This window comes from Caloenas nicobarica, chromosome 3 (genome assembly GCF_036013445.1).
Source record: "Caloenas nicobarica isolate bCalNic1 chromosome 3, bCalNic1.hap1, whole genome shotgun sequence".
NCBI classification, from domain to species: Eukaryota; Metazoa; Chordata; class Aves; order Columbiformes; family Columbidae; genus Caloenas; species Caloenas nicobarica.
Window position 1 is genome coordinate 92,009,952 of NC_088247.1, and position 15,929 is coordinate 92,025,880.

The following is a 15,929-nucleotide window of genomic DNA, read 5'->3' on the forward strand; positions in this document are numbered from 1 at the left end:
TCATACAAATCTGAGTTATTGAAGATACTACTTGAGGACTTCTGTCAGAACAATATTTTGTTTAATTGGTAGTTTTTTTAAAGCTCTTTATTTAGTTGAAAAATCTCTGAAGTTTTCCTTTGGAGTGCAGCTTGAAATGAATTATTTTTTTCAGCTTATTAGCTGGCTGAACAAGAGCGCCTTGCAAGTACCCAAGAGAGGAGCCTGGGAAAACAGAAAAATTTCATAAACAGAAGCTTTGGTTGTGTTAAGTCAGCCCCTTGATGCAGCTGCTCTGCGAGGCCAGACCTGGACAGCTCGTGCAGAGGCACCTGCACCTCCCCGTGCCTTGTAGTTGCACCAACACGCCTCTAATGTGGGGCACTCGGCTGCCTTACAGAAGTCATATATACTGCATTAATATAACGAGGGAGTAAAAACTTGCCTTAGCTCCCCCACCGGAGAAGAAACCCGAACAAGGCAGTGAACCCGCTTTAGCGGGTGGGTTGGATGAGATGATCTCCAGAGGTGCCTCCCAACCCCAACCACTCTGTGATGCTGTGATTAAGGTGGAGCAGAAGCCCTTGGTGGGGTCTGAGGAGGACTGTGTGGCGCTGTGACCAGGGCAAGGGAGAGACCCCAGCAGAACTGCCCTGGGACTGCAGGAAGGAACAAAACACGAGCCATAGAAATTTAACCAGTTCTGCCCAGAAAATCACCCCTCTCTCGGCTCAACTCCCGGCAGACTTGGTTTTCCATCTAGTGAAAAATGGGGATGAAATGCTTCCCTTGCTACCCTTCGAAAAACACTGCACTATCCTCCAAGGAGACATCAGAGCAGCATTATTATAACTGGGAAATTAATTGCTCGCTTGCTGGATTTAGCAGCTTCCTGTTTTGGAAACCTGAGATAACATCTCAAATTTCTGTTTGTTGTCAGCTTAGAAGGAGAGACTCAGAGGCTGAAAAGCCTCTGGTGAGGCAGCGCTTCATTTGCTAATTGTCTCTGCCGGACAATGCCATTTACACCGAGCACAAAATCACCTCTAACCTCCACTGACCAGAAAATCGTTCTGTCCTTGAACTCCCATCCTTCTGAAACAGTACCCGGCCGGGTCCCTCCAGCCGCGGGGTAGAGGCAGAATTTAGGTTCTGAGAGGTCTTTGCAGCCAGGAGGCTGCCAGGGGCTGCTTTACATTCATTCTCACAGGCTGTTTTTTTTTGGGGGGAGGGGGGTTGCATGTTTCTATCAGAAATGCTGGGCTCTGCCTCTGTGAGAGCTTTTCAGTAAGGAAAATGTCTCCTATTTCATAGTTTTCACCGCTCTTCTGCTTTTTTAGGACCTGTTACAACGCTTGCCGCTTTTGCTGTATAAAATTCAGGTGTTCTGTTCTACTCGCTTCCACCGTCAGCCAGATGATGACAGCGGCTACATCAGTTCCAAATGGGATCAGAGCTGAAAATGGCAGCTCTGCACGTTCAGGGGAATGACCTGTGAGGCTTTTTTCCTCCATAATTCAATACTTGCTTAACCAGGACCACTGAGAAATCCTTTGGGTCTTGCTCTTCAGTTGGCGGACCTGCGGGGATGTTTTTGGCTGTGAGATGTTGCTCCTCATTTTGGAGACAACTCAGCAGAGGAAAACGGACTTGACAGCCATAGTTAAATGCTATAGTGACTGCTAAAGGCAACAGGATAAGCCAGTGGTACCTAAGTCTGCTTTCTCTAACACCAATCTTTAAAGAAGTGTATTTTTTCTTTGTTCCAAAGACTGTTTCAGGCCCATCTGACTGGGATGTGGCATCTCCTGATGGATGTGGTTAAACACAATCAGTGCTGCTGCTTTGGTGACTCCACGAAAAGCTGACAGCCAGAGACTGTCGTGGAAGTATCTGGGCAGCAGTGACATGTCTCATCTCTTCCCTTGCTGTTTACAGGACTGCTAAATATCGGGGCTTCACACAAGGCAGGAATATACTGTGTGTATCTGAGTTGGTTGTACCCCTTCTGCGGCAGACAGAAGCAGAGCTATGAATCAATTACTAAAAAATATATAAAATAGATATTAAATTATTGGAATTATTATTCTTAATGACCTTTCAAGAGTATCACGTCAAAATGACCACTGCAAGATAATCTGGCTCTCTGCAAGGGAAGAAGCAATCCTGAATTAATGGTGGAGAGTACCCAAACCATCTGGAGCTCCTCCCAGCAAAAATGAGGGGCAAAAAGGCTCATTTTCTTCCCATTTAAACAGAAAAGGAATATTAAACCTCTGTGTGATGCAGAGAGGATAATAGGCAATGTACCAGCATTAGGATGGAAGCAAAGATGAGTGGCGTCCCTCAAAGGGGACTGAAGAATGAAATTCTACAGTTTTTGCTCCGTGGCAGCCTTCTCCCTCCCTCTGCCTCCCCAGAAACACACCACCACTGTTTGGCTTCCTCTCTGTACTGTGGGAAATAAGGGGAAAAAGTCGGAGCTAGTATTTTGTTTGCTTCCATTTCCAATTTTTAAGACTTTTTGCTAACAGCTGAAGGACTTAATTCTGTTATTGCTGCAGAGGAACCTCATTCTGCTCGAGTTATACTGAATACACTCATAAACCAAAGCAGCCACAGTTGTGAAGAAATGCTCTTCAAAAACCCTGTCCTTAATCTCATTTGAGTATGAAACTAAGAGGCTGGCATTTTAAGAAGGCCCTTTTGAAGCTTGCCCAGAAGATTAGTGCGTAAATGCGAAGAATGCTCTGGAAGCTCTTGAATGGAGCCATTTTATTTCCAAATAACCACCGAATTTACTGTTTGTAGCAAAAGGAGGATTAATGGCATTGTGGCCAAAATAAGGTGAGGCCCTAAACCTGACAGCATAGTATTTGCATATACCTCGATATTAAGAGTTTCTGCTCTACCTTTGTTGATTTTTACTGGAAGATGCACAAGAAAAGCATGATGCTCGCTTAAATCTCCATAAATCCAAACATCTGAAGCCACATTGCTCCTTTTTCCTGGCTCTGTTCCTCTCTGACAGCACGCCGCTCGCTTGCTCACTCTCGGTTTTCCCATGAACTACAGGGTGTAGGCCAAAATATCCTTTGCAACTCATAACTTGCTAGGCACACTGGGTTCCAGTTAATATAGCAAATGGTGGTTTCATAACGCTCGAAGTATCTGTGGCATGAATATATTAAAGGTCCTGAAATTGGCAGGAAATACGAGGAGCATTTTTTGTTTTCCACAGGGTCAATTTTATTCATCTGGTGAAAACATCTTACGACGACAGAAAGAAGTTAAGTAACATGGAAAACCGATTCCGACAACCGCGTTAACAGCATTCGAGTGCCGGGTCGGAAACACTCGTACGAGCTCCTCTCTGTGCACCAGCTCGGGGAGGTTCTCACTTGTATCATCACGGGCAGTTCCACAACCATGTGGTGTCCTGTCCCTATCAGCGGTTTTAGCCACAGACAAGTATGGGTTTCTGTGGGGAAACAAGCGGAATCTTTTAGCATCCAGAAACTCAGGAACCTGCCCTGGTTCCCAGGAGCTGAAGGCACAAGCCAGTTCATTAAAGGCGAAGTCAGAGGAACCATCTGGGCAGCTGCTGGGTCAGTGGTTACCTCCCTCCTGCTGACGTTGCCAAACTGGCGGATGTTTCAGCTTCTCGTTTCTAAGAAAATTACTTCCTATCTGACCACGCACTGATGTCCTGCGGCACCGAACAACGAGGGAACAGTGGGGAGACCACCACCTGGAGCCAGGCTTGGGGAACAGTCAGAGGGCTGGTTAAACCAGCACGAGCAGGGGGTGTTGGCCAAGAAGACCATGAGGCTGGTGGCAGCAGCCACCTCAGAGGCGACAGCAGGCACAGGGCAGCGCTGATGGGCACCCGATGGGCACTGCAGTTGTCCCTTCGGGACACAAAGCAGCTCTCCTTAGCCAAAAATGTGACATGCAGGGGGAGGGAGAGACATCTCAGATACACATACTGCACAACTGTCAAATATGCCTGCAATACAATTCCACCAGAGGCAAGCACTGCTGCAGCGTGGCTGCTCTGGGAAGCCTTCTTGTCCTAGGCTGAATTGCAGCCATCAAATCTCTGTTGGTTTGGCTGGAAAAATATCATGGCAGTGATGTCTTTTCACTAAAAAGGGTTGTTTCCCACTCTGCTGTCATTAAAATGAAAGATAAACTAGCCAAACTCTCTCTTCACCAAGACTCTCTGAAAATGGAATATTTTTTGGATAAAATAACTGTAATTCAAACTGCAGCAGTCAGTGCTGTGCCTACTTTGGTACCCAGCCAGTGAATTTTAAAGTAACCACCCTCCAGGACTGTTCTCCATTTGGATTTATTAGTCATTACCAAGAAAAGATAATTAGCACTTCTGAAGCATTGTGATAATCAGTAGCATGAACTGTTACCAATGGAAACGGGCTGGGGTGCTTGTGCAGCGCAGGAACACGGCAGCTCCCCCGAACTCCCTGTGCGGAACGAGTACACCGGTGGGCAGCCCCTCAGCTGGAGGAAAGGCTCATATGTACCAACAGCCCCGGTGGAGCTAATGCCAGCTGACATGGGGTAAGGCAGAGAGGGGAGTCGTTCCCTGGCCTGTTGGGTTTCTCCTGATAATGCTGGAGGCAGAGTCACTTTTGCTACAATACACAAACCTTGCTGTTGGTCAAAGGCAACGGCACACGCTACTCCTTTACTGTGCAACAGAAAAATAGGAGCTTAATTATTTTTCTTTTGTATGCGCCCTGCCGACACAAAGGAAAACAACCTTGTGGTGGAACAAGAGGCACCTGAGTATACCTGGATCCTTTAGGCAGTGGCACCTTTTTTTCTGTTCTTTCTAAACTAATGAGAAAACTCTGCTGGATCCAAGTCAGTGCTAAAACTCACAAAATTGATATTTCACTTATTGGTCCCCAAACTTCCACTAGTTATGATCATCTGTAATAACTATGTGACCAATGGGATGTAAATCTTCTGTTCTTAGTCTCAAACCCTGAGCATTAAGCATTCCAGGCTCCCTGCTATACAAAGCTCAGGGCAGCAGATCTATTAGATTTAGCAACGCTGCTATCTAAATAAATACTACAATACACAGGCTTGTCTGAAGTAGTTGTCCTCATCTTTCTGTACCTGGAAGTATGAACAAAATCCATGCTGAAGAACAGAGGTAGCACGTAAGCTTGGGAATGCTTCCGTTGTGGTGAGTACTAATAACGAATGTAGCTATTCACCCCCAAAATGCTTGCACGTCTGAAACAAATGCCCTTTTTCCTGCGTGGTACAGAGCATTTCAGGTCAACATAACACCCCTCCAGCCAAGCGGTGCTTTGTATCCTCTGGGAAACACGCAGCAAATGTCAGGATCGAGTCCAGTTTCCATGCAAAGTACTTTGTCTGCAAGTGATGCGGGGGCTGTGGTGTGCTGTGCTGGTAGCACGTACCTTACCCCTGTAATTCCTGTCGATGCTGGTGGCGTTTACTCATGCACATCCTCCTTGCCACACCCAGAGTAGAGACTCTGAGGTCTGCAATTCCTACGCCAGTAACGCTCCTTAATGCCCAGGACAAATACGGGACCACACTGGCAACATCGGAGTGCTCGGTGCACTCGAAGTACTCGTGCACGTCTGCACCTCTCCTAGCAAGACGGCTGCTGTGGCAAGTCTGGTTATCGCCGACATGCCGTTTGCCTGGTGGCAACAAACGCGATGGGCTGGTGGCTGTTTACGAGCCAGGCATGCAGAGGGGAATGCGCCTGTGTTTGCTCCTCAGGCGCTGCTGGGAAACAGGCGCCCTCCCGCCAGCTCGCAGACCTCTGGGAGCGGTGCCCCCGTCGCAGAGGTGGACGCGGGGCCTGCAGTCAAACCGCTGCCTGGTACGCAGAAGTTGCCATGGCAGCACTTTACAGACACACGTTGCACAAGAAAGCGGTGATGTCGGGCCACATCAACTCTTTTTTTGTCTTACACAGAAGGCTCGCTCACACCCTGGGAACTGAGGAGTTGAACAAATATTGGAATATAATATCTACCTATACATATCTACTTAAGACTATTGTCAGATTGCATCTGACTGTGGAACTGGGTTTAAAACACCTGGGTAACAATTTACATATTGTGTCAACAACAACATCTCTCCCCCTTCCCCCTTTCCCACTTGCAGCGCAGAACAAGCCGACTCCATGGCATCCTTCACAGCAAAATGGGTCTCTGCTGTGTCTTTCTGTCTTCATGAAACTCATTTAATTCTGGTACTTTAACACCTACTCCTTCCTCTGCTGCTGGTGCTTTTGCAAATGAGAAACGTGGCCGGGTAATACTGTCTCCTTGGAAACCTGCCTCGGGCCTAAAAAGCCGTGTTTGGTGCCTGTGTGGCACTGGAAAGCCAGAGACCTCAAGGGCTGAGCACCTTTCAAGCTGGGCTGCTTTCACTCCAGATCCCCTGGTGAACAGAGGAATAAGCTGGGTTATTGCACCATCAAGATTTAATGGGGAAAAAAAAATTATATATATATATATTTGCCTGGGAGTGCAACAAGCTGCAGAGAGAACCCTGAGGGCAGTGTGCTTCTGCAGGGAGGCAGGAGCTGCAGCTGCGCGGGGACAGGAGCTCTGCCATGCTGTGGTCTGCGAGCAGCGCGGGGTGCCCACCTCTCCATGAGCCTGCAGATTTCCAAAAAGTGTAAACAACACTGACTTCAAAGTCTGCTGCCAGAGTCGTGGGCTCTTTAAGAAATAGCCCCTACTCAGTTATTGCTTGAGGATATTATTATTTCCGGAATGAACTAGTTGTGGATCACAATACTGGGCAGAATTATAGTACAAAGTGTGTTTTAGTGCAAATGCTACTTATGAAATAGTCATAAATCTTCTTTGGACAGAAACAGGCATAGAGCCCAACCTTTTGTGCAGAAAAGTGCCCGCAGCTCATTTCTGCATCATCTCTATCTCGGGACTGGTCTGGCCGGGGCTGGCTCTGGTGTGCGGTGTGGCAGCCTGGCGCAGCTCGCGGCCACGGCCAAGGAGCAGCGTGGCGGGGGGACACCAGCTGCGTCCCCTGGGGGAGGCCGCGCGGATGGGGAGCTCTTCCAATGGCTCTGGAGATCACTCTTACATCTGATATGAGACGCAAAATGATCCTGCTCCGCTGAAGGCTCAGCTCCATACCTCTGATGTGAAATGTCTACAGACAATCCAAAGATTCGGTTATAAGAAAGAAGTAATTCATATATACACATGCTGCCTTCAGCATACTTTCCCTTAAAAGACTGCTGCCATCTTTTATATCATGAAAAGATAGATAGGAAAACATTTCGTGCCAGGAATGGTAATGCAGTAAAATACAGAGTTCAGTCACTATATACTGGTAATCACTACATTCCTCACTAAAAGTGATACAATAAGTGATTAATAAGAATTTACAATTAGCTGCTTCATGTAAGGCCTTCCAATAAATATGTAATTGGAGATAAATACATGTTTTTAATACTGGTTCAAGTGTGAACTGATTTGGTCTTTGGTCTTTCTGCTTTTGTGAATCATACTGCAACAGCAGCTTTAAAAAAAAATTAATCTAAATTGGTCTAGGCGAACGCCACACCAAGTATGGTGAGCATATGCAGTATATAAGAGCAAGGCAGGAAAAAGGATTATTAAAACAGCTGAAATAATTTTGTAAACGGCATACAATGCATGCCTCTGTGGTTCAGTCGTCACTCTTAACCTGTCAGATCTGTGTGGAGGCAGGCACAGACTTAAGCACAACTTGGTCAAGTTAGCTGGTGCATTTACTCCTGTTTAGAGCAGGTCTGGGCTTTAATTCAGGGCTTGGGGTTTTTATCTTTAATGAAAATTGAAAGGTGCAAGTGTCTAGAACAGCTGTACCCTAGCATGATCTATTCTGCAGACAGTCACCTTGAACCAACACTTTGAAATAAGCCTTGCTATTAGCTGGAACAAGAGGTGAGCCAGGCACCTGTGAAGAAAAAGGCATTCTCTTTTTCTGCCTGTTGCAAACTCTTCTACAGTTAGGTTTGTCTCAGCTAAGCATGTAGACCTGAGCCCCATCCTGGATTTATTTTGCCCAGTTCCAGGTTACAATGGCACTTTTCTGTTGGGCCTTTTCTCTTTTTATTTGTTTGGTTTTGGTGTCTGTCCACAAAACGAAGGTGCTTAGCTGCAGGGCAAGGCTTCAGAGCTCCCTGGGTATGACAGTGAAGGGGATGACAGGACTGCTGGATTCAAGGTCCAGAGCGGTGAGGAAGCACTCAATGGCTGCTTCGTTTTTCCCCTGAGCTTGCAAGACCTCTCCAAGGCTGTTCCAGGCCCTGTGACTGGTGGTCTGGATCCGGATGGCGTCTCTGAGGACTTTTTGGGCCAGGTCCCTCCTCCCAAGTCTGCTCAGCACCAAGCCCTGCCAACAAACAAGGGACAAGCAGTTAACAACGGCACAAAACGGAGGAAGAAATGGAGTGTCCTGAGCTCCCAGCAGGCTGGGCAGACGCATGAATGCAGGAGCAGAAGTCCTGTGGGGGTGACCTCCACCTGTTTCTGGAGAAGAGAAGCAATCAGCTGTTAACCTCGGGTTTTTAAATTTTTTTTTTTAATAGTGATGTGCAATTTAAAAAAAACAAAACAGTTATGAAAATAAATCTTTTTAAGCAGAGACTGATACAACTCTCCAAGTGCTCCTGCTGCATGTTACTGGGAGAGTGTATACTGGTGCTATACAGAGGAAAGGCTACAGGCTCTTTAAGGATCCCTCTCTTCTTGAGTAGGTTACACTGGCTTTGAATCCCCAGGAAAATACACACAGGTTCAATTGCACCAAGTATCTAAATTAACTCTTGTACATCTGGAACATCCAGCTGAAGCTGAGGTAAAGCCTCTCAGCTCCTACATCTTGACCATATAGAAAGACCTTTCCACTTAACAAATGGGGCTAAAGGGACGTGCACCCTCTCCAGCCTTGTAGAAGCTGTCTGTATGCAACAGCATGGAGCCCTCTGTCCTGCTATTTGCACTCCAGTGTAGATCCTAAAGCAGTGTGGGGGAGGAGAAGGATGGAGGAACCTTGTTTAAAAAGCTGTCCTTAGGGTAAGAAAAGACACAAGTGGGTGTAACCATCTGGAAGGAACAGGAGGAGGAGGATGAAAGAAGTGGTAGGAAGAACATGTTTTCCTACAGGGCTCACATGGATGCGTCTGAACCCACAAAGCATCTAATGAGCCAGGCTGCCTTTTAATTACACAGCAGTCAACCACATGGAGCCCAGATGGTCACGTGGGCTTTGCAGGCCAAAACGCATTAGTGGCATTTTTCTGCTTCTTCCTGAAGGTGCACGCACTGGGATGAACCTCCCACCGGTTTCATCCAGGCGTGGCCTGTGGAAGAAGCAGCTGACGCTTCCGTGTCCCCTGCCACGCTCTGCATGGCCTCTGCCTGTACCCACCTGCGGAAATGCTGGGAAGGGAGATGACAGCCTGACTTCATGCTTTTCCTGGGACTGCGTAGCATGTGGATGCAGCCGTATGTATGAAAAACGCATTAGCTTTACCTTTAGTGGGTCGAATTGCCTTTAGTTGATACGAAAAGACGTAACGAACCTGAAATCTCTTGCGACCAGAACCCAAGCAAATTTCTGATGAAAGAACGATGATGCTCTTGGAAGTAGTGAAGATCTCGCCCTTGTCTTGTTTTGTTTGCTTTTCCAAAAGTGTCATTAGACACACGGTGCCTCAGCATGACTGAGACCCCATAGCCAGTGATAGTACTGCTACCTACAGAAACACATCACTTTGCCAGAGAGAAAAATTAAGAAACACCCATTTAATGAAGTATTGGCAGTACTTTGAAAAGTTTCACTGCCTCTTTCTTGCCCATAACCTTGACCGGAATAATCAACTCAACTATCAAATCTTATAATCTAAAGATGCAGTGGGGATGTTTTTTTCTTTAAGTTTCTCTCTCTGTTGGAAAATGGTGAGGCAACGGGGCCAAATCTTAAAACTGTGAGCAGGCAGAGGTGACATAGAGGTACCCCAATGAGGCTGGTTCCTCTGGAGGTAGCTGCCCGGAGACAACCGCAGGCATGTAATGACAGACTGGAAGGAATTTGTGCAATTTGAATTTGAGTCACCCGCTTGACAGGGATAATGAGGCACAGAAAGGGCAAGTAGAGTGGCCACAGCAAATCTGCTGCTGAGCCAAGAATAGACAGGAGCTAAATCAGCTCAAGTTTGTCCTCAACCACAAAACCACCCTTCCTAAAAACTCTTCCTGTTGTGCTGACTGAGCAGAGCCGACTGTGCTCTCTGGTGGCCGGGGACCCATGGCTGTCCTCACCCTGACACAAGTGGCACCGAGGCTCCCGATGCTCCCGGAGGGCCGCTGGCCCCGGAGGCAGGGGGGCGACCGAGCCCGCGCAGCTGCTGCCTGTCATCCCTCCCCAGTGAGGAGGGGAATCCCCTTCCCGGCTGAACATCTCATGCCGCTCAGCAATGCTGCAGTGAAACCCACCTCACCGTAACCCGCTCGTGCAGCTCAGCGCCTTCCTCTGCCCCAGCAGCCTTGTTGGTCAAGGACTGGAGGCGCCCCATGGGTCCCCAGTGTGAGGCAGGCTGGGGTCCCCGCGGGTGTCCTGCAGCACTGGGAGGAGGCTGTACGCAACCCCCAGGTCCTGTGTTCACCTGGGCACGGTGCTGAAGCAGATGCCCACCAGTAAGTGCAGCACACATGAACATTTGCTCATTGGTATTCAATGCCTTCAAGGACGCCACTTTAGCTGAAAAAACATCTGTGAACCCTCAAAAAGGGTGATCTCAGGCTCCCCAAAGCCAGGGGAAAGCCTCCTGTTGATGCTGCAGTACACTGCATGAGAGAAAAACTGCTATATGTTTTGGGGGAGAAACACAGGAGGAAGGATTTGCTAAAGGAGATAAAGATTGCCCCCCTCATCCTTGCTTCCCTGCACAAGTGCTAGTGCCAAGGGCTGCCCAGGTCCATGGCCCTTCCCAGGAGTGCCCGCCGTCCTGCTTCCTTCTTGTTCTGACCAGCAACGGCCCCACGTCCCCTTCTTGCCCATGTGCCTGGGTGTCCCTGTGGTGTGGGCAGGAGACACCGTGCTTCAGGCCTCAGCCCAAGCAGAGGCTGAGGTGTGGTCAACCTGATTTCCAACCCGGGCCTGCAAATGTTCCCAAACCCCAGCACAGAGACCTACACCTCCACCCAGAGAGAGCCGTGACAGATGGTCTCAGCCTTTCCGGTGAGGCTTAACTGAACTGGCAGAAATGTGCTGCTGGATGTTTAAAGGACAGGTTGAACATCATTAATTCTGCATGCAGGAGAGTTTCTTGCTTTGTGTTCCCTCTCTCCCCTTCTCCCCGCCCTGCTCCTTGCAAATCACAAGCATTTTGTGAGAGCTGAAGGCTGCACAATCCCCAAGCCTCATGAAGACGCAGTACTGAGCACTTCAGTTTTTTGTTTCCCTGAGGTATTTGCGCTTGAGAGCCTCTCGCTACTGAATTTCTTATTTCCCCATAGAGTCTGGCTTGCTATAAACAATGCCTGCATGTTGTTGCTATGTAGGTCCAGCTGGAATCTGCCTACAGTGCAAAAGAAAAGAATTATATATAAATTCAGAAAGCCTCCCACTAACAGGCAATTTGCATTTTTATCTGGAAGATTTTTTTTTTAAAAAGATTTTTCTAATGAAAGTTCAGTTCCTGAGTTTCTATGGAAACCCATCTCCTTGGTGTGCATGCATAATTTCATAAAGTCACATCTCAGGAAGATGAGCAATTAGTATAAATACAAGCAGGAATGTGATTAAAGGTTTCATCCTCTTATTCTTGAAGATGGAGGGTGAGGCTGGGTTTTGTTGTGTTTCTTTGGTTTGTATTTGTGTTTTTTTCCAAATTAACGCAAAAAACGATGTACAAGGTAGCCTCGCTCCTCTGCCACCTCCTGGCTAGCACCGGCACTTCTGGTTTTGCCCAATAATGTTCCTCCGAAAGACGGTGTGTCCCTCTAAGTACGGTCTTCTCTGAGGACAGGCTGCTTTTTAAACTCAAGCATATTATAATTCAACAAGGCCAAGTGCAACGTCCTGCACATAAGTGGGGCAATCCCACGCACGAATACAGGCTGGGCAAGAGAATGGATTGAGAGCAGCTGCGAAGAGAAGGACTAGGGAAAGTGCACCTGCAGCCCAAAAGGCCAATTGTAACCTTGGCTGCATCAAAAGAAGCATGATCAGCAGGTTGAGGGAGGTGATTCTGCTCCTCTGCTCTGCTCTGGTGAGACCCCACCCGGAGTTCTTCATCCAGCTCTGGGGCTCCCAACATAAGAAGGACATGCACCTGTTGGAGAGGGGCAAGAAGAGGCCATGATGATGATCAGAGGGCTGGAGCACCTCTCCTGTGGAGACAGGCTGAGAGAGTTGGGATTGTTCAGCCTGGAGAAGAGAAGGCTCTGGGGAGACCTTACATCAGCCTGCCAGGACCTAAACGGGACCTACAAGGAAGCTGGAGAGGGACTTTTTACAAGGGCACGTAGAGATAGGACAAGGGGTGATGGCTTTAAATTGAAAGAGGGTAAAGTTTGATTAGCTATGAGGGAGAAATTCTTCACTGTGAGGGTGGTGAGGCACTGGAACAGGCTGCCCAGAGAAGCTGTGGATGCCTCATCCCTGGAAATGTTCAAGACCAGGCTGGATGGGGCTTTGAGCAACCTGGTCTAGTGGAAGGTGTCCCTGCCCGTGGCAGGGGAGTTGGGACTGGATGATCTTTAAGGTCCCTCCCAACCCCAAACATTTGATGGTTCTGTGATTATAAATAGCCAAAAAAACCCCAAACCAACCCAAAAGGTGTGTGGGAATCATTTTGCTTCCTAGCTCCTGTGGGCAGCATGTGGCTAGGGCTCACGCCAGCCCTGTGCCAGCCACACGCAGGCATTTCGTGTGCTGCTGGCGTTTGTACAGCTGTATAGTGCTTCGATACTAACTCACTCTAGCAGGTTGAGGGTAACTTGTGCAGATTAGTTTAATTTTCTTCTTTAGGTCTGAAGACATACTTCAAAGCTTGTAAACAGAGGCAGAGTAGTGAAGGTTGTGCTTCCAAGCCAGACTCTAAAAAACGGAGCTGAAAGCACATGAGGAAATTCATTGGAGGTGAAGGGCTGCGCGCAGCGAAACTGGTACAGTCTAGTGGTGCGTGAAGGCAGAGGCGAGACAGCAAATTTGGTTTGCTGATTTAAGGTGCCTTATGCTGGCAGCTGGACTCCTGAATTGATTGTTTTTAATTTCGGGGAACAGGGGCTGTGTATGGGAAGCTTTCTAAAAGGTATTTTTGACCTCATCCGCATGCAAAACAAAACTTAAACCACTTCTACAGTGACAGTGGGTTGGACTCCTTTGCCTTCAGTGATGTGATACTTAGTAATTGATACTTTAGCAAGGCTATTTTTGTTTTAGGAGAGCCGTATTTCAATTTAAGTTAGATGAGCAAAAAAGTGACTTGTTTTCATTTTCCACTAATAAAGAAAGTGAGCATAAGCTCCACTTGAAATCTCACTTCAGAAGGTCATGAAATTTCTGATCTGTGCCTTTCCTTAGAGTTTGACAAAATCTTCTTAAAACTTTTTGGCTTATAAAATTCTCAGAAAATAGTGCAGAAAAGACATTATGGAAGACTACAAAATAAGCCTCACGTACAAGCTGGAGTTTATTTTTAGTAGTGAAAGTTAAAACTTCCTTTGCAAATATTTAGTTCAAACACCTGATGAGCAGCAGAGAGTTATCCCGAGTGTCGGCATCCTTGCCTCCTTCCACTAAGGTGGCACGGATTTACTTGTTCTTTTCTTTGGGGCTTGTACTGGAAATAGATGTCCAGAAAAATGTTTTATTTCATACCCAGAAGTCTGCTTTTCGTTTTGTTTGCATGGTCATCTTATTCTTGGAGAATCTGTATAGGTGGACTAGAGTCTATCTTTATCCTTTACAAATTGACTTTAATAGATACTTCAAATGCAAGTTCTCTCCTTGCACGAGACTCAAATTTCAAAGTGAGGATCTCTGATCCTTTTCTCAGCTGAGCCTATTATTGTCTAAATATCCTAAGAAGTTTCTAGAATAAACTACACTTTGCAGACTTTTCTGTTGGGCTTCTGCTAGTGCATTAGTTAATTAATGTAAAGGTAAATGGGGTATCCTTACTGTCTACTCCAATCTGTAATACGGAGATGTCACCAGTGGTTAGCAGGAGGGTAATCAGCAGCTGGCAAGATCAGGTCACGCTGCAGAAGAGTGCTCTTTCAAAAGCGTGCTTATTCAGCAGAACCCTACAAAAAGCCTTTCAAGATGCATTTGGCACTTGGCGATAACAGTCTCATGTAACAGAAAAATCCGCACTGCTACAGGGTAACATACGCTTCTGTAATTATTTAGCAATCAGGATAAGTTGCAAGCAAAATCTGTTGCATAAACCATGAAATATCAGAGAGTCTTTTGGAAAATGGCAAACATTAACCCTGGAAATCCGAGGTGTCCTAAAATAAAGACAGACATGTAACTAGCCAATTGCTCTGTGATTCTTTCCCCCTACATTCATGACCTTTGCATTTCTGAGGAGCCAGGATTTTTTTTTTTAAGCTGTGAGCAGCGAAGCGAGCTTTTGTTGTGCTGTCACTCAGCCCCGCAGCGGCTGGCAGCGTGCGGGGTAGCTAATCATCCATTTTGCTGATTCAGTCCAGGTTGTGGCAAACCTGAGCAATACATCTGAGCTTTGTTCTCTGAAAATACACTGTAGGAATACATAGAGCAGTCAGGGTCCGCTTGCCAAACACACTGAATTAGAGACTGTATCTTAATTTGCTGCCCTAACAAAGGGTGACTGGGATCCACTTCTGGAGGAAAGCTCATCTTTCAGTGTTTCTGCTGCCTCTTTTGTTGAGAGCAGCTTTTCCTTCTCTTCCTTCCCCCTCTCCAACTCCTCTGCCGAAGCTGCTGCATCCCCTGTCAGTCAGTGACGCTGAAGTGCTGCATTTGACAGAGCAGAGGAGGGGAAGGAGAGGGGAGGAGAGGGAAGGCAGGCAGGGCCACTGCAAAACGCAGTGTGTGGAAAGGAAAAACGAAGGAACAGCACCGGAGGGGGGAACTGGCAAGTGCTGGGAAAAGCAAAACCCCAAGTTTACGTCACAATCTGTAGCACTTGTGCACTGCTTGTGGGTTCCAACTTGGTAGGTTCAACCCGGAGATTTCAGCTCTGGCACTGCAGGTGCCGAAGACAGCCTAGCAGCAGATTGCTGCTTAAACTTCACCGCAGCATCTCCATCTGCTACAGGTGAGTGGGAGGTCAGAGAAGAAATGAGATTGCAAGGAGGTATCAGGAGGGACAGACTAGCTCAGCATGAAGACAGAGAGAGACCTCTTAAGCTCACCACAGACCTGGGCACACTGATGTGCTTTACTGACCGTACTGAGATTGCTTTGGCAGGGAGAGACAAAAAAGCAAAAGAACGAAAAGATCAAAAGCGGTGAAGACCCGAAGAGAGGAACATTCCCTTTCCTTAGCCTGCCTGCGTGTTTTCAAGGCAGTGTGTAATTGCAAAGGCACCATCTCGCCCCGTCTTGCCGTGAGGCCAAGGCGAGCCCCCCCGCAGAACAGAACCGCGGTGCCGTGCCGCACGCTGCCCTCTGCCCAGGCTTGCTGTCTCTATTTGAGTTCATCAAATGTTAGTGGTGATGTTTGTACTGTGTTTGAAGCTTAAATGTGATAAAACATTTATTGACATAAAAAGCAAACCCTAAGGCAGCATTTCAAACCAGGAGGCTCTGATCTCTTCCTAGGGAGGCTCATACAAGCCCGGGGAGAATGAAGAGTTTTTCTGCCTTGTTGGATTGTCATCACTTAAGCCTCATTCAAAGCAGAATTG

General features: G+C 47.3%; 1 protein-coding gene across 2 annotated transcripts in view; it reads right to left on the reverse strand.

Annotated features, from left to right (window-relative positions):
* Positions 1-3,286: 3,286 nt before the first annotated feature.
* The window catches only part of TTC7A (tetratricopeptide repeat domain 7A), a 176,334-nt gene continuing 163,691 nt past the window's right edge, over positions 3,287-15,929 (reverse strand). For both annotated transcript variants that reach the window (XM_065630962.1, XM_065630963.1), the window contains one exon: positions 3,287-8,412. In XM_065630962.1, the coding sequence (XP_065487034.1) occupies positions 8,191-8,412 (222 nt within the window). In that variant the 3' untranslated portion in view covers positions 3,287-8,190. The remainder of the gene's footprint in view (positions 8,413-15,929) is intronic.